Raw genomic sequence first — 26,714 nt, 5'->3', positions numbered from 1 at the left:
AGGGTGGACCACAACGTAGTATTTTCACCCTTTTAATTGTTTGCTTGAATTTTATTTTTTGTCTGATTTTTCTTATGCAGCAAGATAATTGTATATATATGCCTTCCTTGGATTTAACATATTTGTCATGTTTAACATATGTATCACATGCCATATAAGGGAGGGGGAAAGAGGAGGGAAAATTGGAATGCAATGTTTTTCAAGGGTCATTGTTGAAAAAATTCTTGCATATGTTTTGAAAATAAAATTTAATTAAAAACAATCCCTTTTCCACATAAAGATTAGGACTGAGTCAAGAAGTAAATCTGATTTTATTGGTACAGGTAATTACCAGATGAGACCACCCTCTCCACCCATTCTAGCTGGTACCTTCTTTGCCATCTTGGAGTTGCCCAGGAGCAGCTGGGGGCCTGAAGACATGAAGACCCGAGTTCCAAGCCAGCATCTGACACTTCCTGGCTGTGTGACCCTGGGCAAATCACTTACCCCATTTGCCTCAGTTTTCTCAATTGTAAAATGTTGATAACCACCCCCACCCCTCCCCGCCACCCCTCAGGGTTGTTATAAGGCTCAGCACTTAGCACAGTGCCTGCCACAGAGTAAGTGCTATATAAATGTTAGCTATTACAGCACTGAGAGGTTGAATGTCTTGTCCTAGGTCACACAGTGAAGTATTTCAGTGCAAGACTTGAACCCTGGTCTTTCTGGTTTTTCTGGCTTAAAGACCAGCTCCCTGTATAAAATTAGTGTAACTAAAATGCTCTAAATTACCATTTTACATCTTTACTGGAAGAGAGTGAAAGACTTGCAACTAGAAGAACTGAATTCCAACTAAAGCCCTGCTACTCTATCTTCCTTGACCTTCAAGTCACTTTAGACTTCAAATAATGGAGTTACAACTAAATAAATCAATAAACAAAGCATTTATTAAACACCTATTGTGTGCTAGGTGCTGGAGATACAAAAGTGAAACATTCCCTGCCCTCAAGAAGCTTACATTCTACCAAGGAAGGCATGTACACAGATGCAAAATATACACAAACTGGGGAGGTGGAGGAGAAGCATTAGCAGCTGTTGGGGTTACCAATGGCTTTATGTAGGAGGAGGGGTTTAAGCTGAATTTTGAAGGAAAGAGGTGGAAGTGAGGCGTGCATCCCAGGTATGTGAGGTTAGAGAGGCTAAGCAAAGGCAGCAAGGAAAAACAACATCAGGTACCCAGAGACAGCCAGATCGGCTTGGCTGGATCCCAGAAGGCATGGAGGGCCATGGGCAAACAAAAACATGCTGCCTTTAAATGCCAAACTGACAAAGCTGCATTTGCTCCTGGGCGCAACAGGGAGCCTTCCTGCTCCAAATCCCATGGAAACCAACCAAATAAATTAACTTCTAACTCCTATAGGCAGGTCCTGCCTATAGTAAATATTTAACAAGCACCTGTTGAATTCAATTTCTGCAAATTATGTTTCTTAATAAGAATGTGCTGACCCTGGAAAACAGATCACTGAAAGCTTCTTTCCAATTCTCTAACTCTGAGGTAGTCAACCTTTTGTGTGCCTTAACACCAACACAAGACTCAATTCTCTAGAAAGGGACCTTTCACTTTTTCTGGCCAGTTCCAATCTTTAGTTTCTGGCTGGGAGGCCTCTGTGAGGCTGAATCGACCCGACCATTACATCTCACACAGACTATGAGGCGGCTGACAGGTGGTAACGGCTCGATTCCCTGTTAGGGCTTATTTGTATTCTGGATCAATAAGCCTGCTGTAAAGGACTCCATACCCCATTAAGCTTCCCCTGATCCATCTAGTCCTCATGAGCACTTGCTGAAGTCAAGCACATGTTAAGATGTATAACTGGATCTAAAATATAAATTAGTGGCAGAACAGCAAAGACAGTCTTGGTTCTGCTGTGCTTAAGTATTTTGCTGCTTGTCTAAGTAAAAAGGTGTCCTGGGAATACACAATTGACTTTTACAAGTACAAGGTAGTCCCACCTTCCTTCTGGCCATTTGAAAAGTAGGTCACTAAGCTTTACAAAAATAAAGTCAAGAAACCAAGGCTAGATGCTGCTTATTCCTAAAAATAACTGGGAAGTGAGTGATTTTTTAATGAAGATCTCGGCAGAAAAACTAAAAAAGGGATAAACAGAAAAGCGTTAAGCTAAAGAATGGGAAACTCCTGAATGATGGATTATCCTAATTTTAATCCATTATCTGACACAAGTGTGTCGCTGAGGACTCTAGGCAAGAAGATCTCTAAAGACTATAAATTGCAAAGAAGGTGCCAACCTGCACTGGTAGAAGGAGTTTCCTCATTCCAAAGTTCTCTTCAAGATCCAGTACTTGGTCTATCCCAATTTTTATGCAAATTGAGAAATTTTAAAACAAAGGGTGCTGACTTATTTGTTCAACTGACCCCATCCCAAAATACCGATAAAGTTAAAGACTAGAGGAAAGTGTTAAGAAAATCTGTAATCTTTCAAGTGTTTTAAATAGAGATTAAAAGTAACTCCATAGCTATTGTGCCTCTCCTTCTATGGGATTCACAAGGAGATGTCTTTTTATTAAACCAAAAGGGTGAAGAGAAAAAATACATGTGCTTTCCTCTTCATTGAAGACAAGTAGGATAATGACGACAAATATAAATGTTCTAAATATGTAAACTGCCAGATACAGCCACTGTATTGCTTATTTTAAACTAGGTTTTTGTTGTTACAAAGGATTATTCCATTTCAGAAGTTTGAGAATGAATCTCTATCTGAAGTGGAACTCTGGTATACAAAATGACTGCGATGTAAAAACAAAATAATTACCAATATAAAACTTAAAATAATTTTTTAAAATTAAGAGTATTGTGCTCATCATTTAGGCATCATAAAAGATTATAATAAATTAGGATCCCAAACATACTTTTTTTTTTTTTTGCAGATTGCAGATTTCTTAATAGTAATCATATAGTAGTGAATTCTATAAAGGCCATTTAATTTTCTACATCCTAATTATTTTTTCCACATAAGAGGAAAAAAAATTGCACCAGAATTCAAGAGCTAGAGCAAGATAAAGTAACTAGCAGAAATATTATTCACACATACACAACACACACACCCTGCCCCTTTTGCCACTCCTGCCCCTCAAAATCAAGGACCAATAAATATACAAATCACACAAAACTCTCAGGAAGATGTGGAAAAAACACTAAGATCACTCTGTCCAACAGAGACAAACAGTAGACATTCACTTTCTATAGTCATCTTTGGATGTTTAAGTTAAATGGCCATAATTACATATACATTTGTACATATATGTACATAAAATAGATATAATTACATATATGTGCAATACATGTCATAACAATTTTTCTTTAATTTAACTTTTAAAGAATCATGAACGGATGTGACCTGAATCACTGAAAATATTAACAGTCATGATAACCAGCCTTGAGAAACTATCATTCCAATAAACCTACTACCCTTTGGACCCAGGTTTCAAGCTTGCAAATACTTTGGGGTTTTTAAGAGCATGTGAGAGCTCATTGAGAAAGGAGAGGAAATGGGAATCTTTCTCTGATTTCTTAGACTCAAAAATTACAACAATGGTAAAGTGAGGCTCTGGGCGGGTCAGGAAGTAGGTGCTCTGGACTTTGTCGTCATAGAAGTGGACAATTTTCTCCAAGGTGTTCAGGTCAGAGGTCCGATCAGTCATGATCATGATAACATTGGGCCAGTGCATGACAGGCCTGTCACTGGGCAGGGACACCACCGCTGGGTACTGATCCACTCCCTTTGGGGCCTCTCGGTAGGAATGAGGGTGGTGGTAACCATGCCCCTGGAAGCTTTCAGACCCTCTATTGTCAAAAATTAAAGACACATTGGCAGCATCATACTTCCTGATAAAGCTAGAGATCTTCCCAAAAAGATCAGGATTGGCTTTTGCAGTCAGCGCCTTCATTTCCGAAGCTGTCGTTTGGCGGCTTAGGGCTTCATGAAAATAAAAGCTAAACTTGGCAAGGAGCATGTTCTTGAGTTTCATTAACCAAAGGAAGAGATGCGGGGGCTGAACAGCCTTCTGAGACTGTCCTCCAAACAGATGCTTCTTAGTCTCTCGCTGCTTTTCAAAAATTTGGCCCCACGTCTGCAGCTTGCTGTGGGCGCTATGTAAGTTGACCAGAGATGGGAGGAACTTCCACTCAGAGATCTGAGCCTGGGACTTTAAGAGATGGGCCAGGACATCAACTTCCAGCTGGAAACTGCTCTCTAAGGGGCTGAGAATTGGGTGGTGAAATCTAAAGAAGAAAAAAAAAAAAATTGAAAAGAAATTAAATAGAAATATTATTTAATGTAGACTTTGCTGCCAAAATAACAACCTGCCAGTTAAGATACTATAAGATAAAGCATTGGGGAAACTGAAAAATTCTAGACCAACTCAAAATCATTCTGAATATATCTCAGTTTCTTAAGTCAGTTTTTAATTAAAAAACAATACCCGTGGGGCAGCTAGGTGGCTCAGTAGATAGAGCACCAGTCCTAAAGTCAGGAGGACCCGAGTTCAAACCTGGTCTCAAGATACCATTTCCTAGCTGTGTGAGCCTGGGCAAGTCACTCAACCCCAATTGCTTCAGCAAAAAAACCAAAACAATACCTGTACAGCTTTAGATTTTTTTCCAATGAATTTATCATTGATGTTGCTTTTTCATTTTTTTCTTTTTTATTGTCTTTAAAAGTATTATGTTATATGGAATAGCTTTCTAGGAGGGAGAAGGGAAGGAAACTAGGAAAAATTATAATTGGGGAAAACGAATGACATCAATGAAAATTTTCAACAATTTCACTTCATGGCTATACCAACTTGAGACTTTCTAGAATAGCTCTTTTGTGTGGCAAATTCAAAACAGAGCCCTCTTTTTCAAAACTTGAATTCAATCAATCAATTCTTAATCTTGATTAGATTTTTTCTTTCTTGATTTTGTTAATTTTTTTTTGTATATGTAATATTGCCAAGTAAGACAATTTTTTTTCTGGCTTTTGGTTTTAAGGATACTATAAACCTAACTAGAAAGACTGGAACTCAGCCCTGACCCCCAAACATCTGTCCTATTTACACAATATAATAAAAAATAAAGCTAACATGCTAACTGTAAGGATTACAAAGTACTTTATATATGTTATCTCATTTGATCAATCTAAGATAAGGTACTATTACTATCCCCATTTTACAAATGAGGAAAACAGTGCTGATGGAGATTAAATATCTTAGAAGAGTAAGGGTCAGAGAGGACCTGAACTCAAATGATCCTGATGACTAACGTCAAGTCCACTACTCTATCCATTGTGCCACTGAGATGTTTAAAAAAAAAAAAAAAAAAAAAAAAAAAAAGGAAAAAAGCAGACAATATAGCTAATAATATTTAATTACCTTCATTTTGGTTTCTTCTCCACTAATTGTCTTTGTGTAAATATTGATCTGTTCATACTAATAAGGTTCACATTTATTCAGAACTTAATAATTAGAAAACACTATTCCCACAACAATTCTATAAGATAAGCAGTGCCCAGGGAAGGCTGCACCTTCCCTCATTTTCCATGGCTCACTAGGAGAAATGGATTACTCCTTGGCTCCCTACCTCCATTTCCAGGTTCTTCCTGTGCCTCCATCATTCAGCAAAGTAATTCTTCCTCCTCTCTGTTCAGAATGTCCACCATCCAATCAAAGTCCTGACAGCTACACATCTACAGATTTTTAGATCATTCTCTTTCCTTCCTCAATGAGTTCAGTCCCTAGCTCATAATTTTTCTCTCCTCCCCAATTCCTGCCCTCATTTTAGGGGATTTCAATATAAATTCTGACTCTCCCTCAAACAACCTCAACTATTTCTCCATTGTCAAGAACTCTGGAATTCTCCCATCTGATTGGAATCTACTGGATTTTCACCTTACCTTCTGCCTTCCTTTACTTAACCTACTTTCTATCTTCATTATGACTTCCAATCCCATGACCTTTCAATTCTCCCTTAGATGATTTCCTCTGCAGTAGCCATTCTCCTGTAGTCCACACATCTTCATCCCTTGGTCAATCAACACAGTCCCCCTCTCTTGAATCTTTAGCTCCCTTATTTCGCTGCTTATACCCAGCCAAGCCTAAGCTTTGGATGACTCCCATTATTTGCTGCCTTTGCTCCTAGACACGAGCTGCTGAATGAAGATGGGAGAAAAATCATACAACCATTCTATGTGGTTTCACTACAAATTTAGGCTACACAACCTGCACTGAGCCCTCACTGTTGCTAAGCAATCCTACTATACCTCCCTTATCAACCCATTTTCCCCACTTTCTAAACCTTTTAATCTCTCTTCAAACCTCCCAAAGCTATCTCTCTCCTACTCTAAGCTGAGAGCCTTGCCTCATATTTTACAGAAAAAAATTTGAGATTTACCATGAGTTTCCTCTTCCTTTTTCTTTCTTATCTATCACTCAGTTGCTTTTTGTCACTCATTCCTTTTTTCCTTACCAAGGCTAACCCCTCTTCCTGTTGAAACATCTCCTCCAAATGATTGCCCCATTTGTCATCTCCACTCTCACTTATTTCCCATCTCCTCCTCTCTACAGATTCATCTATTCCCTTCTGCCTACAAAATACTCATGTCTCCCCATTCTGAAAAAACCCTCACTTGATCCTTCCATCCCCACTATCATCCTTTATCTCTTTTGTCCTTTGTAGCTAAGCTCCTTGAAAAAGTCATCTACAACAGGTGCCTCCATTCTCCTCTCACACTTTTCCTAAACATTTACAATCTAGCTTATGACATTATTCACCTGATCTGCTTTCTCCAAAGTTATCAATGATTTCTTAGTTACTAAATCCAATTACCTTTTCTTTCGCTCCAGTCTCTTTGACATTTCTGCAGCTTCTAACACTGCTGACTACCCTCCCCCTCATCAAGACTTTTTTCTCCATAGGTTATCAGGACACTACTCTTTCTGGCTCTTTTCTGTCTCCTCTGCTGGAGCTCCTCATTCACATTATACTTTCTAACTATAGGTTCCCTGGAACCACTTCTTCTCCTCCTGCAATACACTATTATTTCCCTTCGTTATCTCATCTGATCCCATGGATTTAATTACCTTTTCTAGCTAATGATTCCTGCCTCAATACTTCTGCTGACCTCTAATTTTCCATTTCCAACTGCCTTTTAAACATCTCAAATTACACGTCCAGTAGACATCTAAAATGCAATTATGTCCAAAACAGAACTCATTTTTCCTTCCAAACTCTCCCCATTATCTGCCCACCTTCCCTATTACTATAGAGGGCAACATCACCCTCCTATCTCCAAGATCACCACCAGGAATCATTTTGGGTTCCTAAATGTCTCTCAGCCCTTACATCCAACTTTTTGCCAAGGCTTGGTGAGTTCACCTTCACAATATCCTTTAAATGTGCCCCCTTCTCTCCTCTGACATGCAGATCCTCATATCACCCCATACCTGGATTATTGCCACTATCCTCAATCCCCCCTTCCTTCTTCACTTCCCAGCACTCTTCATTCCAATTCATCCTTTATTTAGCTTTATTGGCTAAATTTCTTTAAAGGACAGGTCAGACCATGTTAGTTCCCACTCAATAAACTCCAGTGAGCCCTCTTGCCTCCAGGATCCTACACAAAATGCTCTGTTTAAGATTTAAAGCCCTTCACAATCTAACCCTCTCCTATTTTTCCAGTCTTCATTCCTCTACCACTAATCTTCAATCCAGTAACACTGGCCTCCTGATCTTTCCAATGAACAAGGTACTCAATCTTACCTCCAATCATTTTCTTTGCCATCCTCCATGCTCTCCCTCTTCTCCTCCAACTACTGACTTTACTGGCTTCCTTCAAGGCCTCACAAAAATGCCACTTTCTACAAAAAGCCTTCCCCAAGCCCTCTTAATTCTAGCGCCTTCCTTCATAAATTATTTCCAATTTATCCTGTAGATAGCTTGCTACCTATTATTTGTTTGTATGTTATCTCCCCCATGAGATTGCAAATTTCTTGAGGGCAGGAACTGTCATTTTGACTTTTTTCTCCAGGACTTAGCTCAGTGCCTGATATGTAGCAGCCACTTAATGTTTACTGACAGAATGAACAAGTGACACAAGTCATACCCAATTTATAAATGAGAAAAGGCTCAGTTTTCCCATGTTCATACAACTAAGGAACACTGCCCACGCTTAAACCTGGTCTTCTGATTTCCTACACCGTTTCTAATCAACTAACCAGTTAATTAAACTCTGCCTCTTGTCAGGGCCCCTATCACTTTTTCTTTCCTCCTGGCCCACCTCGTATTTTCAGATATGGGCTTTACTGATTCATGAAGTCTCTCTCCTGTTGGAGACAAAGGAACCACCCTCATAAATTTAATAACCTTTAGAAGGATTTGCAGAAGCTGCAATTTCTCTGGCAGGATTTCCTTAACAGAGGAGCTCCTGTTACATAACTAGTTCACAGATGTTTGGATATTAAAGCTTCTCAGTCACAGCTAGGAAAATGAGAAGAAAAAAAGGTGAGGGATAAATAAACACAGGTTATGTGGAGATAGCCAAGTGGCCCAGTGGACAAAGCACTACATGTGGAGCCAACTAAATTCAAAAGCAGCCTCAGACACTGAACAGCTGTGATACAAGTCTGTGTACATTTCCCATCCATTAAGTAAGAATACTACCAACTATCTTTCTAAGCTAATCTAACGACAAAGTAAAATAGTATTTGGAAAGCATTTTGTACACTTAATATAGCTATGTAAATGCTAGTTATTGTTATTAATATTTTTAAAATCACATGGATTTAGCACTTTTCTTCAAAGAAGCCCAAAGTCCTTTTCTTATAATAGGCCATACCCACACTTTGAGGTAGAAGAGAATCTGACTGTTATATGAATCAATATGAAGGCAGGGCTGGGAGACTATGAAGTTCTGGACCTTTCTAGCCCTAAATGCAACCCTTCATTATCCCCTGAATCAAGAACACCTTCACTTGTAGAACTCCAGGAGGAGGAACCCCCTTCCTCCTCTGACGCCGCATCTATGAGTCACCTCTCCAGCCTCCTGCTTCTACAAATGAGAAAGCCCAAGGCCCAAATAGGTGAGGCAACTTCTCTGGGGTCACATGGACAGTAAGGGCAAGCCTCCCCTCCCCTGACCCTTTGGATCAAATCCAGCAGTCTCACCACCTCCATTTTATTTCTTTTTCCTTTTTCTAAATTTTTTTTTTTGGGGGGGGGGGGGGGAAGCACAAGGCAATGGGGATTAAATGACTTGCCCAGGATCACAAAGCTAGGAAGTACTAAGTGTCTGAGACCAGATTTGAACTCAGGTCGTCCTGACTTCAGACAGTTCTAATGGTTCTGGAGCTGCTCTTGAGGTTCGGCTTGCACCTGTGTCCTGACAGTTTTCTCCCTCCAGACTATTTCTGTTATGGCCCTGATGGGTACCTGGAGAATATCTCAAGGCTACTCTCAAACCTCGTCCCCTCTCCCTATTCCCAAGGGCTCTGGTTCTCCAGCCCCTTTAATCTATCATCACCTAGCACATCATTCCAAAATGCCCCCCCCCCAACTCTTCCCAACATTCAAGACATGGTCTGTGGGGGGCATGCAGAGAGAAGTCTGATGAGGGGCACCATACGACTGCCCCCCCACCCTTGCTTCAGGACCCAAACTTTCATTCAACGTTCTAAGATTGTAGTGTTAGAAAAGACCAAGAAGGAAGCCTCCATGATGGCTCCTGCCCAAGACTGATGTGAGGCCTTGAACCAGAATCAGTTGTTCGGACACTCAGAATGCATTAAGGGGCTACTATCATCACGAACTGGACTAGGTGCTGCAAATATAAAAATAAAAATGAAAGAGTAACTATCGGGGAATTGCAGAGATGAGATGGTGCTGAAGTGCCACAATCTGTGCCCTGTGGAGGGGATCCTCGCACCAAGAGAACACACTCACTGAAGGATACGGCCACACGAATTCTTTACACCCTGCTACATCCTGAGCTTGCCATGAACTGCTTCCCAGCTAGACCAACTTACCTCTTCTGGTGGATCTTAACAGCTCCAAAAAAAGTTTTTGTTTAACTGAGTAATTCACTATTATCAATTAATCAATAATTATTTATTAAACATCTACTATGAGCCAGGCTCCATGCTAATGAGGATTAAGAAAAGAGGCAAAAAATGATCATTGCTCTCAAAAAGCTGACAATCTCATGGAAAGACAACGTAAAATAAAAAATAACAGTAAGCTATCTAAAGCATGAATAGGAAATAAATAATAAGAGGGAAGGTACTAAAATTAAGTAGTTGGGGAAGGCTTCTTGTAGAAGGAAGGGTTTTAATGAAGACTCTGAAGGAAGCCAGTGAAATTGGTAGTTACAGCACGAGGAGGAGAGTATTCTAGACACAGAGGAGAGCCAAAGTACATAACCAGAGCCAAGATGGACTATCTTGTGCGTGAATAGCCAGGAGGTCAGTGTCACACTTCGGGAAGTCCTTAGGTGTAAAACTGGAAAGGTAGGAGGAGATTAGGTTACAAAGGTCTTTGAATGCCAAAGAGAACATTTTTTGTAATAATTCCTTGAGGCAAGAGGGAGTCAGTGGAGTTTCTTAAGCAGGAAGGGGGTTATGACATGGTCAGTCCTGCCCTTTATGGCAATCCCTTTGCAGGCTGAAGGACGCACAGATGGGAGTAGAGCCTTGAGGCAGGCAGAACCTGGCAGGCTCTTGGTCAGAATCCAGCTGCAGAATGAGCAGCCTCTATATCAGTGGGAGGCACTGTTGGGGGGAGATTTTTCAAGAGATGTTGTAAAGGGGAAATCAGCAGGCCTTGGGGCAAGACCTTGGAAGTAGGGGCTGAGAGAGTTGGGAATCTAGAGTAACTCCTGGGTTGTGAGTCTGGAGACAGGAGGATGGTGTTGTGTTCTACAATAATAAGGAAGGGGAAGTTTTGAGGGGGAAAGATATTGAGTTTTTGGAGCTCTTCTGGACATCCAGTCTGAGATGCCTGAAAAGCAGTTAAAGATGTGAGACTGGAGGTCAGCAGAGATATTGGGGCAAGAAAGGCAGATTTATTAGCATAGAAATGATAAGTATCCATGAGAACTAATGAAATTATCAAATGAAAGAGTATAATGGGAGAAGAGAAGGCATCCAGGACAGAACCCTAAAAAGCATTTTCCTTCTGACTTCTGATATGGCAGCCAAGAAAGCCAAAGTGATTTTAGGTTGCATTAAGAGAGACACTCCCCAACCCAAAATAAGGTACAGTTCTATCTAACTCTGCTTTGGTCAGTCTACTACTGGAGTCTTCTTGCCTTTATTAATACAAACCTTATAGTAATATCTCCAAATCTTGTTTTACCCACAAAATCCTCTGGGAAAGATTGAAAGAGCCTATATACATCATCAAAATGGAGGAGAATGGAAAAGATGGAGAAAGACAGGGAACAGAGAAAGAAATTCTGAAACTGAGGACATTTAAGTTTACACTGAAATATTTTTGCACATAGGAAGTAATTGATACACACATTTCATATTTAATATTTTTGATGATAAAATTTTTGCTAACATCAAAATGTCCCCTACAGTGATATACCAGGATTCTGTGAGGCCTTGTTGGGGGGCCACAATATTTTTGAATTAGGGAGAAGGAATGTAATTGTATACAACTCAAACTACCAAACAAAAAATGTCCCTTTTACAACATACTCAACAGGTGGTGCTCCTGCTTCAACTCAAAGAGTTTTCAGTACTGAGAAGCTAACTCAAATTCAAACCATTCCACTTTTGTTTAAAAGCTACAAAGAGGCAACCTGAGGCTTCCAACTCCTGCTCTTCATTCACAGGATCAATGGAGTTAATAGGGACCTCAAAAGAGTCCAACACTCTCATTTTATAAGAGGAAATTGACTGTGTTTCTGTGACCTTGGAATAGTCAATGTCAGAAATGGGATCTGAATCTGAGTCATTCGACTCCAGATCTAGTGATTAGCTAAGAACAATAAATCAAAAATTCTGTTAGACAATCATGTCTTTCCTAAATCTTGTCTCCTCCAAGCTAAACACCACTAATTTCTTCAACATATGCTCATATGACAAGAACTAGAGGCTGTTACACATTCTGATGGTTTACCTTCCTTCTCAAGACATTGGACACTGTCCAGTTAATCAAAGTCCTTCCTAAAAGATGGTGCCCCAAATGAAGAACACTTGCCATGTCTAGCAAGGAGAAAGCCCAGAGATACACATAATCACCCAGTTCCCAGCTCTTGTCCTTCTCATTGCACCAAAGATCACGTTTAACTTTTTTGACTGCAACACCACACTCTGCAAGTATTATGCTTGCTGCCTATAAAAACTCCCAACTTTGTTCAGATAAAGCAACTAGTTGACATAGTGGGTTGAATGCCAGGCCCTGGAGTCAGGAAGACTTGGGTTCAGCTTTGAGCTCAGATACTTACTGTGTGATCTTGGGCAAGTCCCTTTAACCTCTGTCTGCCTCAGTTTATTCCACTCTAAAATAGAGTTAAGAAATACCACCTCCTTCCCAAGACTGTTCAGAGGATCAAATTGTGTATTTTGGGGATCCTGCCTAAGTTAGAAGTGATGAGGAATCTAGGAATATAGCCGCAAGTTTTTTATTGAAATTTTAATTTTTTAAAATTCTGCCACAAATAACTGATTAGCTTTCTATCAGTTTCCCTCTCTCTCATTTCCAACATTGTCCTTAAAAGACTATGATTTCAGCATACAAACCTTGAAAAAGAATTTTGGATTAGCTATTCCTCAGACACACGGAATGTGTTTAAATGTTCAAAATTTATTAGGGGTTAGTGACAAAAAAGTTATACTTCATCCTTAAGAACAGCTAAAAAAATTCATGCTAATATGGGCCTGCCAAGGCTTGAGATAAGCAGTACACTGTTTCATTTTCCCCCTTTCCATGCTACTCAGTGGCTAGCAGCTTTTCATGTTTCACTACAGAGCAGGATTTGTTAAACTGTTGTAATGCAAAAATACACATTTTAGCCATGGCAGAGATCTTGAAAGGGTTTGAAAATAATATATAAATTGACAGCTTTGTGATGAGAAAATCTACTCTAATTATTATAAAGGCTCAAAATTCTCTAAAGAGGTTCTTACAACATTCTAATGAGCAGATCCCCATGGTCTGAGAAACCTACTTTCCCAAACATCTGCACAGTTGTTATTCCTTTGAGCAATCTCTAGCCTCTCACTTTATATCAGTTGTATTAGCAGCAAGGTCTTCTAGGAAGCTAAAGCCAAGGTACCCCCAATGCTCTTCTTGAGAGCACCAGCCTGGGAGCCATAGTGCCTGGATAACCCTGAGCAAATTAGTGAATCTCTTTGGCCCTATTTCATTTCTATTAATTAAGAGTCTAGATTAGAGGACCTCTACGGACATCTCTAAATCTATGAATCCATTTAAAAATACGATATTTTCATCTGGAGTCATAGTAAAAAGAATACTAGAGCCAAAAGGTCTATTAGTTTACTGTGAAATTTTAACTAAGCCTGAACCTCAATTACCTTATCTGTAATGAACGCAAAGGACTAAATCAAGGGTTCTTAGCTATTTTTGTGTCATAGATCCTTTTGGCATGTGATTAAAGCCTATGGAGCTTTACTCAAAATTATGTGTTTCAATGCTAAATTTCAAAAGTTAGTGAAAAATAAAAGATGCCACCTCCTTTTTCCTATTCAAGTTCAAGAACTTCTTTAAAGTTGTCCAAGTTAAGAGCCTTGGAGTAGATGTCCTGTTAATAGCTATTAACTAATAGCTAATAATAGTTAACAGCTATTAACAGGATATCTACTCCAAGGTTTGCCAGGTGCTTTGCAAATATTATCTGATCCTCACAAGAACCCTGAGAGGTAGGTGTAGGGTAATATCTTCATATCACTGAGGCACACAGAGTTTAAGTGACTCAAAAAGAGTCAAGGTTAAGACTCAAAGTCACAAAGCTCTAATAGTCAGGTCTCCCTGAGAGCAGGTCCAGAGCACCATCCATGGCACTACCTCGCTACTTTGAATACTTGATTCTAAAATCTTATGATTTAAAACAATGATCATGAGTGATAAGACTGAATGTGTTCTCCATATGCATTATCAGATGCTGCCAAATATACTGTGCCTAAAATCATTAAGCTACAGTAGTACTGATGACCTTATGAATTTTTTTTTAAATAAACATTAACCTTGCTGAACCACATATGAGGAACTTACAAATTGTTTCATTAATACTTTTGCCTTCAGTGAAAATTCTGGCAATTGAAAGAGCTCCAACAGAGAAGCTTTGTTCTCTGAAATGCAAATGGTAACCACATGAAACACTGTTATTTCAAATGATACTATTTATATTCCAGCTATACACTTAGGTTAAAAAAAATTAAAACCATTGGATAAAAGTTCCCATACCATGGAAAACAGCAGCTATCCAAAGTGTGCTAAAAGTAGATTATTTCTGTTATAATAAATGCCTTATCCATATTCTTATTCTGCTTTCATGAGATTAAATATTAATTTTCATGAAGAGGCACACAGCAAGTATAAGTAGAATGCAAAATATGAAAAGCAGGAGTAAAGAATGTTCTTGTGGAAATGTATGATAAGAGGAGGCATGGACTAGTCATATGGCAAGAGGAAGAGAGGAGCCAGAGTTCTTCATTGGTGCCTTTGAGATGTCCAAAGCAAGCAAGGCAGGCATCCAGCACAATGCATGCATACTACCAGGAGAACAAGGAGAGCTAAGAGTCACATAGTAGGGCCAGGCTTGAATGAGGCACAATCTGAATCAATGGAGGGACCTTCTGAATCTAAGATCCCAGATCCATTTGAGTATTTAAATATCTTCCAAGCCTTTTTCCAGGCACAGATCAGAAAAATTATAAGGTATTGTTCTGTGTTCATCATATATTGTAGAATTAGATTAATATATTAAAATTTAACTACCACTGAATTGGAAAAATCCTTTATTGTTACTTAAAAAAAAAAAAAAGAAAGAAAGAAATAGAGAAATAGCACACCTCATCTCTCCCTGTCCTATTAGAATGAATCTTATGAAAAAATTTGCTTACCCAGCAAGGGCTGAATTAGAATTAACTTTCTTTCCTATGCATTTTACTGTACCTTCTTCAGACTTTAACATGCTTAAACTCTTATCCTTTCATTTGGAAGGCAACTCCACACATAATGCTGACTATTCTTAAGAACCGTCTAGTGGTCCAATTCATTTTATCTCCCAGAATTTTTAAAAAAAGAAAGAAAAAGGGAGAAGGAATAAAAATACCTTCAAAACGATTCCACTCTGAACCCAATTAGCATTCTCAAGGAAAACAAAAATAATTTCTATTTTCTAGATCTACTTCCAATTTATCCCAGCAAGCAGGCAGTAGACAGGCCTTTAAAATAAAAGCCAGGGTTTTAGGCTTTATGTATTCATCAAGTTTGTTCCATTGCTGAATACAAAAACATCCTTTTAGTTGAAAGAGTACACTAGCTGTAGAATTTTTTATGATGCCATTTATGCTCTGAGTATGGTATATTCGCCCAGCAGGAACTGACCCATTATGTTGAAAATTGAGTGCATTAGTTCTACTGAAACAATATGAGACCAAAGGGTATAAATTATAACTTTAGAATGCTGAGACCTCAAAAAAAAAAAAAAAAAAAAGGGAAAAAAAAGTTTTCTGATACACAACACCAAATCAAGAAAACAGCCTTGCCACAGAAGCAAAGAGCCCAGCCAAAAAAAAAAAAAAGGGGGGGGGGGGGAGAGGGGGGGAAGAGGGCAATATTCATTTGAATCCTTCATCCTAAAGAAACTCAATACAATGCACAAATCTCTGAACTTTCAGAACTGACAAAATAGGGAACCAATTTTGTTTAAATTAACCCCAAAGTCTAATAGAAGGAATTTATTTAGGTATGGATAAAGACATTCCTTTTTTTGTTAATTGAACATTGCAGGGATAAAAAGGGTAGGCTTTAGATACCAAGGAACGAATGTCTCTGCAGTTTTTTTGTTTTTTTGTTTTTTAACACTAGATGATTACGTGACTTGCCCAGGATCACAGAGCCAGAAGGTATCAGATCACAGAGCCAGGAGATATCAGAAGCAGGATACTGCTGGGCCTTTATGAGCTTTAATAACCAGAGTATTTCCAGGAAGAGGTGGAATATTGACAAGAGCTGAATCAAGTGGGAAATAGCTGAACAAATGATTGTATGTGAATGGCATGATATATTGTCCCAAATGGCAGGGTAAAAATCCAAAGATACCAGGAGAGGAGTCTACACAATAAGAAAAAACAAAACAAACAACCAAATAAGAATGTCCGGGTTGGAAGAACTGGGGATGACACGTCCTGGTCCTGGAGAACAGACAATAAATGCATGTTCCCTCCTTCTAGCAGAGAAGTATGCAAAGTTGCCTACATAGTGCTGTCAGGGACAGTTATTGGTTGGTTCCCCTTCATTGTTTTTGATGTTCAAGAGGCAGGAGGATAATCAGACATAATAGTGATGATCATCAATAAAACTGATGAATAAAAAAACCTTAATTTCTGCACCTATAAAATGGGCATAGCAACATCTTCTAGGGTTTTTGTGAAGATCAAATGAGATAACAGAAATAAACTGCTTGGCAAAAAAAAAAAGGGGGCAGATGGATGGTGCAGTGGACCAGTCCTGGCGTCAGGAGGACCTGAGTTCCAATGCAATCTCAAACATTCTCACAAATAAGAGTGTTATGCAAAAATGCTATCAATTATCATTGATATTATTATTAATAGATACTTGTTGATTAATTGATAGTGGTTAGTTAGGCTTTATGGGTACCCAACAAATTCATTTTAAAACCCTAATCAACAGAAATTTTAATTTCAATTATTAGGATGTTAAATTATTTATTGTATTTTTAATAAAATTTTAATATATAAAATTATTTACTGTGTTCAATTTGTGAAAAGTAGCACATACACTAGAATAATCCTGATGAAATCAGAGTAATGATATATATCTGAGGACCAATTAGAAAACTGAAAATTTCGCATGGTAGCACATGGACAAGCAATGTGATTTAGTGAATAGAGAACCAGATTGGATAAGAAAACGAGTTTTAAGTCTCACTTTTGATACATAATCACTTAAACTCCAAGTTGCAAATAACTCTGTAGAAGAAATTATCTTAATCATTAGTATAAAAAAAAATGAAAATTAAAACTACTCTCAAGACTCCACCTCACATCCCTCAGATGAACAAAAATGACAAAAAAGGAAAATGACAACTGCTGGAAATATTATGGGAAGACAGATACACTAATGCATTATCAGTGGAGTTCTGAAATGAATGATCCTGCCACCAGGGAAACAGATTTGAACCATACCCTAAATTCTCTGACCTAGACCTGTTCACCAGTGACACCATTCTTAGGCATGCACCCCAAAGAAATAAAGGTGGAGAGAAAAGAATCACCTATACAAAAATATTTATAGCCTTACTTTCTGTTATAGCAAAGAACTGGACAAAGGCAATGCCCATCAATTGGGGAATGGTTGAATAAATTATTGTGTATGAATGTAATAGAATATTATTGAGCCTTATATGGCCTGCTTTTTATATAATGAAGGAATGAATTCTGAGAAGCCAGAGATGACTTGATGTCTTGATGACTTGAAATTTATGTCAAATGAACCAAGCAGAACTAGGGAGAATGATTACAATAATGTAAAAGAAAACCACTAAAAAGAAATGAAAAATCTGTTCAATACAATGATCAATCACAATTCCAGAAGACTACGATGACTAATGCTCCTACTTCTTTGCAGAGAAGTGATAGAATAGAGGTGCAGAATGAGAAATGTTTTCCCATATAGCCAATGTGTGAATGTTTTGCTTGTTATATTTGTTATAAGGCAAGGAATTATTTGGTGGATTTATGGGGAGAGATAGTTACAGTGAATGTTAGTGATACTCCCTCCCTACCCCCACCCAAAAAAAAAAGGGAAAAAAAAGTATCAAAAAACACTTTTAAGTGCAGAAGAGAACAGTATGCATTTCAGAAGGGGATACAGACAAGCAATATTAGAAATACAATGTCAAATTTAGTAAGTATTTCTTTAAACCCCAAAATGTATTAAGCAGTGATTCATTATGTCATATTGTAACACTTTTTTCCATTCTGTATATAAGGAAATGTTAGTATTTGTCAAATTCACAACTTAACTTTTCTATGCTCCCTCAAGAGTTTATAACAGCCTGCATACAACTGCCCCCAGGGTCCAGAAGGAATGATAGAAACATTTACATACATACTTACATACAAATGCAAACAAACACATATACACATATAGACAGATATATGTGTAGCAATATGGCAAAAACTAATAGAGCACTGGGCCTGGTGTCAGAAGGATCTGAGTTCAACTTTTGCCTTAGATACTAGTTGCATGACTCTGGCAAATAAATCACTTAACCTCTATTTCTGTAAATCCCCTACAGCTGTAAAACTTGGGGTACTACAAGCACCTATGTCCCAGGGTTAGATGAGATAATATAGAAAGAGAGCACCTGTATACTGAAAGCGAACACAAATGTTAGCAATTATTTTCTCTACATAAACATATATATGTGCAGACGCAGATGCAGACAGACAGACAGACAGACAGACACACAGACACACACACACACACTTTTCACATCTCAATGTAAACATAAAAGAGGAATGGGGAGGCAAGGAGGATTCTCAGTAGCCCACTGAACCTCATAGACACCTAAGTTATGTCACAATGTTACAAACACTCACCTGGAGCTGTATTTCTTGAGGATGGACTCCAACAGACTGACTAGTTCTTCAGAATTTATGAACTTCTGAGTGCTGAGGGTGTACATCTTCTCATAAAAGTCAGCAATTTCTACTCGCGCCTGAACAAAGAAACAGAGCTGCTCGGATAAATGGGACAGGAGCTCTTCCAAATGAGGTGCAGTTCCCCCCGCAGCACCTCGGCCAGTCACTACCACCTTCTTCAACTCATTGTGCAGAGAAGTGTAAATGGTCCGGATGGAATCCTTCCTGCTGAAAAAGGACTGCCCACCTGTTGGGGTAAATGATAAAGGCACGTTACTGCTCAGAAAGGGCAACTAGAGGAGGAAATGGCCACTTTCTAAAATATAACCCCCTAATCTCAAGATCTTACTCCTTCAAAGTTCAAGGAATGCTATTATCAGAATTTGAAAATTCTGATTTATAATTTACTAAATAATTGATTAAATGAATACTCATTACCATGTTCCTAAGGCAAAAAAAAAAAAAATTTAGTCTTTCCACTCTACCACTGATTTCAGATCTGAATCAAGGGCTATATGTCTGATTTAAAAGCCACTACATCCCTTCTGACAGTTCCAAATGTAATAAAATATACAGGTCTGAATATGTCTGCTAAAACTAACCTTCCCTACCACCACCATCACCACCCCATTTTAGACTGTTAAATTTGCCATACATTTTAACATTAAGCAGAACCTGCATATAAAGTATATAAGGAGACCATCCAGGTACTTTTTAAGAATCCAGTCTACACAATCAATCCCAGGAGAAGAAAAGCTTCTAATACTTGACAAGGGACTTAAAAATCAAACTTATTGACAGCAAAAGTGAAGTAGGAATTCAACCATAGCTGCAGCTAAGAGGTTCTAAGGGGAACCTGCAAAGCCTAACAGCAAATGTGAAGAGAGATGAAGAGGAAAATACTTCAGCAGCTCCTTAGCAACTAGTAGTCTTTGTGTAATTAATGAATTTAGAAGCTTTGTTTCATGAATATCTTCTTAGCAATCCTATATCTTACTGAAAGACTAAAACCAGCAGAACTTCCAAAGAAGGACAGAGAAGCACAGTTCTCATGATTGTTGGAACCTCAGGAAAGGGCAGTGGTAATTAAAAGTCTCTATTATCTCAAGGTTGTGTCTTACTAGTAAAATACTTATATATACAAAGAGCAGTTTATTCAAAAACTGAGGGGAAAAAATGAAGTTCATTGTTGAAATGACTTGTTTAGGCTGCTAGTTCTAAGCCAATCAATGAAAGAAAGCTTCCATAATTTTTTTCTCAATTCTTGTCCACTTCTATTTCAAATAAGTCTTATTTTATACTCCTTTTCTATTATCACTTAAAAAGTTTTCCCTAATTTTTCTCCAAACCTTCAATTTCACAGGAATTCTTGGTATGTAAATTCCCTTCTATAATGCAGCTGGACATTTCACTAACTTATAGTCTTAGAGGGGTTCCTAGGGATTGGAGATGTTCAAGAATATGCTCATAGATATAAAGGCAGTGTATACTAGAGTTAGTATATGAATTCAGGCCAGCCGTTTATAGCTTCAATTATCAGTTCCAGTTTCTAATAGACAGCAAAGAAAAAAGTAAAGACAAACTCTGGTCTATAGGTCATTACCTATATATAAACATAAATTCGGGTCCCAGGTCCTATTTACCTTAAGAGTCTTTCGTGAACAAACCTAGGACTTTAGAAAAATCTACATAAGGAGAACATTTTTAGCAGGCCAATACGAAGAACAGAGGGGAGAAATGGAAGGTTATTATATAAGAGTGCTATCTGAACCTCAAGTCTTAGTATTTCAAGAAAGAGTGGGAATAATGTGAAATCAGTCTAGAAACATAGATTGCAGCTAGATTGTGAAGAGTAGCAAATAGCAGATGAAACTTCTTGAGATAGGGAGATATAAGCTTGCGTAGTAACAATTTGGCAATCATGTGGAAAACCGGTTGGAGAGGGAAAAGGGGAGCCAGAAGACCACCAATTTGAAGTCTATTGTAATACATTCCAGGTGAGAGATGAAGGCCTAAATGCTGAGGATGTAAAATGGACAAGATTTGGCATCTGACTAGATAGGAGATTTAAAGGGTAAATTTAAAGAGTAGCTCTGAGACTTTGAACCTGGGTGACTAAAATTCGATGGAACCCTCAGTACAAACAACAAAGCTAGCAGGACAAGTTTATAGCAATATGTCAAGAGTTTCAGACACATTACAAGGGATGAACACTGAGAAAAGTCCATTGTATTTAGCAAAGAAAATATTCATTAGTGATCTTAGATAGAACTGATTCTGTCAAATAATTGGGGCAGAAGCCAAATTTGGAAGGGTTTGAGAAGTGGGAGGAGACAACAGTGGAGGAACAGACTGACTAGAACAGTGCTAAATAAGTACAGTTTGAAAATTAGATATGAAATGGGGACACTGAAGGGGCAAGTACTAGAAAAGAAATCAAGTAAGAGGGCAGGAAAAGGGAGAAAGATTTAAGGTACAAATAGAGGATTTTAGCTTCGAGAACAACCACAACTTCATTATGATTAGTAATATTTTTGCCAAAAGGGAGACTATGATGTAATGATGTGGATCAAACCCAATTTACACATTTGGATTCTGATTTTCGCAATTTCCTCCTTTGTGATAATAGCTATACCTTTAACTTGACTTATAAAAAACTGCAAACATAAGAGATAACTTTATCCTCTGAGCTCCTACATAACAGCTACCTAATATGTAATATGCTTGAAATTAGAAGGGGGAAGAAAGTAAAAAATAAAGCATAATTATCTGATCAGTGGTGCCAATGATTCCATATCTGAATTATCTTGTATTAGAATCACTGCTACAGGATGCATATCAAAATTTCACTAAACCTTGCCCTATGAATTCATGCTAAAAGCTCTCTAAATAAAATGGGACAAGAGATAGTAGAGGAAAAAAAAAAAAAAACTGGACCACTAAGTGCACTGTAATTATTCATTCAGGATGTCTATTATTTCCTTCATTGTCACCAAACAGACTGTGTATTTATTAAGACTGAAAAATAACGTCAGTGATTCAGAAATGATTAAGGATTGAAATGAATATGTATAAAACGGTAACAATTAGTATTCATCTTTGAAGAATGATGTAAGAAAATGTAAAGCAAAAGAAGCCAGAGTGATGAAAGATACATCTGGGGCCACTTAAGACAAGGATGCTGGTGTGGAAGGAGAAATGAGACCAGCCCAGGTGCCATGAGCAAACTGGGGTCATGAAGTTTTTTCTTTCTTTCCCCCCCCTCTCTCCAGTTCCTGAGTGCTTTCTCTTTCTGGAAAAAAAAAAAAGTATTTGTATTATTACATATACTTATATCATGTATATGTCATGTATGCATACACACACTTTTTTTTTAAGTAACAGATGTAAAATTCTATTAGGTCCTGTTCCAGGATGGCAGACTTGATTTCTAAAAAGGCTTACTATTACTACTAGGGACTAAGACTGGTCACAATAGACCTTAACGACAGAAGGGATAGACCCTAATTTGGGAAAATTATCATCACTTCCCAATGCCTATTAATGCTACACAGACGGAGGGAAAACAGCTCTGATCGCTGACCTCGCAATGGGTCACTATCAGCTGGGAAGTCACGGGGGCAGAGGAGAGGGGGAGGGGTTGTTTTTGTTTTTAAGGGAGAAGAAGAAACGGGTAGATATTCGGAAAGCAAGAGAAGACAGTTGCTGAGGCGTATCGTACGTTTAGAGCCGTTCGAACAGGGATCACGAGGGGAGGCAACCCCTCCCCCCCAGGGAAGGCCTCCTAAGGAAGCCCGCGGGAGGGGCGCCCGACTCCCAGGTAGCCCTCCCCGAGGTCAATGCCAGGGTCAAGGTCATAGGGAAGGAGTGGAGGGAGCGGTACCTAGTTTCTGCCCCAAGTAGGTAAGGCTGTGATAGGCCTTCTCGGCAGCGGCCAGGTGGGCCAGGGCAGCCAGCAGAGCCAGCCAGCTGCCCCCCGCGCTCTTGTTGGCTTCCCGCTCCTTCTCCACATTGTCCTTGGCCTTGTCGTAAGAGAAGATGCCCAAGTGCGAGAAGAAGGTCTCCAGCACCGCCTGCTCCACCGGCACCGGGGCGGCCAGCGGGATGGACTCCCCCATGCGAACTGGTGCCCCTCAGCCCGCTGGGGCTCCGCCCCTGCCCCGCCCCCAAACCCCGCCCCCAAAGCGTTCGCCGGGCGGTACTCGGCCCGACCCCACGTGGCTGGAGGTTTCCAGCACCGTGCCCCGCGCCGCCGCTCCGCGCCGGCTTCCGGGTTCTGAGAGCGCGCGTGCGCGCGCGCGCGAACATTAGCGTGCGCGACGGCTTGAACGAGGACTGGCGTGCATGCTCGACCCCGCGACGGAGACGTTTCTAACCGACTCCGCCCCTCGTGGGCGGTCCCGTATGAGAATTGGGGCCAACCCGCACTTCGAGGAAACCGATGTCCTGAGCCCAGCCCTGGCCGAGCTCCTGCGGCCAGACCGGATCACGCCCTTAGAGGCTCTGTAATGGGATTCTCGCAACAATTCATCTGGTGACCGCATTCACTCAATTAAGACCCTTCTTATTATAGATGAGGAAACACCTCTAAGGTTGGCCGTATCAAGTGAGAATATTTGTAAAGCTCACGGCACGGTTCCTGGCACATAGTAGGTACTTTATAAAAATGCTACTGTATTATGTTAGCCTTACAAGTCTTGAGTCTTGCTAGCACATAGTAGGTGCTATAGAAACGCTATTCTCATGATTATGATTTTAACTGGGGCTCAAAGAGATAAAAATGATCGGCCTAAAGACTCGCTGGTATTGGTTTTCTTACTCTTTCCAGCACTTAGCACAGTGCATGGCATATATAGGAGAAACAATAAATATCGAAGCGGGAAGCGCCAGGAACTGAACCGCAAATAGAGTTCCAGTTCTCTCTCTCTTGGGTTTTGATTTTTATAGAGTAGTGGATTTGGATTCAGAGAAGTCTGTATTTTCAACACAATCTCTGCTTGAAAATGTGACACTGACACGTGAAAAGGTGCTTCAAATCACTATCGATCAGAGAAATGCAAATTAAGACAACTCTAAGATATCACTATGCCTGTCAGAGTGACTAAGATGACAGGAAAAGATAATGACGAATGTTGGGGGGGTGTGGGAAAACTGGGACACTGATGCATTGTTGGTGGAACTGTGAATGGATCCAGCCATTCTGGAGAGCAATTTGGAACTATGCCCAAAGGGCTATAAAACTGTGCATTCCCTTTGATGGAGCAGTGTTTCTACTGGACTTATATCCCAAAGAGATCTTAGAGGGAAATGTTTGTGGCAGCCCTGTTTGTAGTGGCTAGAAACTGGAAATTGAATGGATGCCCATCAATTGGAGAACAACTGAATAAATTGTGGTATATGAACGTTATGGAATATTATTGTTCTGTAAGAAATGACCAGCAGGATGAATACAGAGAGGACTGGCGAGACTTACATGAACTGATGCTAAGTGAAATGAGCAGGACCAGGAGATCATTATATACTTCAACAACAATACTATATAATGATCAATTCTGATGGACGTGACTCTTCAACATGAGATGATCCAAGCCAGTTCCAACTGTTTAGTGATGAAGAGAGACATTTACATCCAGAAAAAGAACTGTGGGAACTAAGTTCACAACATAGCATTTTCACTCTTTTTGTTGTTTGCTTGCATTTTATTTTGCTTTTTTTTTCTAGTTTGATTTGATTTTTTGTGTGTGTGACAAGATAATTGTATAAATATGTATGTATAGGTTGGATTTAACATATATTTCTACCATGTTTAACATATATTGGAGTACTGAACATCTAGGGGAGGGGGGGGAATTAAAACACAAAATTTTGCAAGGGCTGATGTTGAATACTTGTCCACATATATGTTTTGAAAAATGAAAAGCTTTAATAAAGAAAAAAAAATTTTTAAGAAAAAAAGAAAATGTGACATTGACCTAAATTAATCTTAACTTCATATGCCAAGTATCCATGAAAAGCAGCAGATTATAATTTTGCCCTGCAAAATTTATTTAGTGCCTATGATTAAAATTCACTGGCTGTCTTCATTCTTATGATCTACCTTCCCAACATATGTGTACATTCATATATATATATATATATATATTTGTACATCCATATATGTGTGTGTATATATATCCAACAGTCCATGGTTAGTTTTATAAATACTATTCAGGCAGTTTATATATAGCTACAGTGTCTCCCTTTGAGGTGTAGATTATACGACCAGAGAAATTATTTGAGGGACAAAGAAATGAAGCATTGATCCTTTTAAGTACTAGTGGTCTTGCTTTAAAAATTGAACATTCGGTGCCGATCAATATTTATCATTGTTAGCATTATTATTTTCAGACAGTTCTCTGTTATATAGTGAGGGAACTGTTTAGCTATTTAGTCTCCAACTCATAGCCAAATTATTTTCCCTGTTGGATGCAAAGCACTTTAAGTCTGATAACAAAAGTAGTTAAGAATAATTATATCCTCTCATTTCAGCTTTATCAGCCACCAAAATGAATGAATTTATTTTATATGTTTGAGGTATTCATGTTGAGGAGGATTGTTTTTACAGATCTTTCAACTCCAGAAATTCAAGATCTGAGAGAATCTTTGGAAAGTTATACATTAATGGTGTTAAGCTGAAATAGAAATGGAGGCCACTAAAGTGTACTTAAGCCCAATATGCCCAAGGCATATTGACATAGAAAACCACACATTTACATTTATATTCTATTTTACTTATATTTCTTTTGTTAAACACTTCCTAATTACATTTTAATTTGGTTGAGGCTAGACTTGATATCTCTGCTCTACTTAAATATCTATCACCTGGCACTGGCTTGAAAAGAGAGTTCAATAATAGAATGAATTCAACTTTTAAAAATTCAAAATAAACCCAGAAGTTCACACACATTTTCCTTTCTTCTTTTCACTTCACATCCTTCTGTAGGTATATTCCCAATTTGTATATATGCATGTAAGATACTTATATGTATATACTTTGTATAGCTCAGTCTGATATAAGATCCTTTTGTTTTTGTACCCCGATTCCTAGCACACACACTGTCTAGTATGGAGTAGAAGCTTAATAAATGATTTAAGGAAACATTCAGATATATATGAAGATTCTTACCTAATGTTATACAAGCAAAAATACCAGTGCCAAAATCTGAATGCAGTTCCTCTGCTTCCACACCCAGAATTCTTTCCATTATAACACTAACTCTTTAGTGGAGAGAATTGTAGGAATATAAGTTCTTCACAGTACAATCTAAAAGGGGAAAGCCTACCATTTACCAAAAGTACAGGAAGAGGGGTTCCAGTCCTGATTTAAAGATTTTGGAGAACTATAAAAAAGATATTTCATACTTTATTCTATAGTTTCAGTAAGTTGGTATTTTAGCTTTTCCATTCAGTTACTTTTATAAAATAACATTAGTCAGGAGAAATTAGAAACCTTTTCATCCTTTAAAGGGAAAAATGAATATGTCAAACGGTTTTTCCTAAATGTGTTACTTTTTTATTTGTATCTGCTGCTGCTGAGTACCAAATGATGAGGCTGGCACTAAACAATAGGATAGCAATTCCTAGTTTGAAATATAAGGCACAAAGCACATGTGACAAATTCACAAGGGGCATTCTTTTTACAAAAGGGACCTTTATTTATGAGAAGAGGTTATAGTCAAAATGAAGAAGTAAAATAGGCACCACAAGTGGTAAATATGAAATAGATACAAGAGAGTAAACAGCAAGGAAAAGGGTTTAAACAATTAATAGAACATACAAGTTCC

At 38.7% G+C, this 26,714-nt stretch overlaps 1 protein-coding gene across 1 annotated transcript; it reads right to left on the bottom strand.

Moving 5' to 3' along the window:
* Positions 1-292: 292 nt before the first annotated feature.
* KICS2 (KICSTOR subunit 2) lies at positions 293-23,057 on the bottom strand. The gene is made up of 3 exons (XM_052000145.1): positions 22,775-23,057; positions 18,850-19,138; positions 293-4,279 (listed from the first exon to the last, which is right to left on the bottom strand). Exons 1-3 carry the CDS (start codon positions 23,007-23,009, stop codon positions 3,463-3,465), a joined length of 1,341 nt encoding a protein of 446 aa, XP_051856105.1. The 5' UTR covers positions 23,010-23,057; the 3' UTR covers positions 293-3,462.
* Positions 23,058-26,714: the final 3,657 nt, after the last annotated feature.

Source organism: Antechinus flavipes, chromosome 5 (genome assembly GCF_016432865.1).
Source record: "Antechinus flavipes isolate AdamAnt ecotype Samford, QLD, Australia chromosome 5, AdamAnt_v2, whole genome shotgun sequence".
NCBI classification, from domain to species: Eukaryota; Metazoa; Chordata; class Mammalia; order Dasyuromorphia; family Dasyuridae; genus Antechinus; species Antechinus flavipes.
This window is presented reverse-complemented; position numbering and strand designations above follow the sequence as displayed.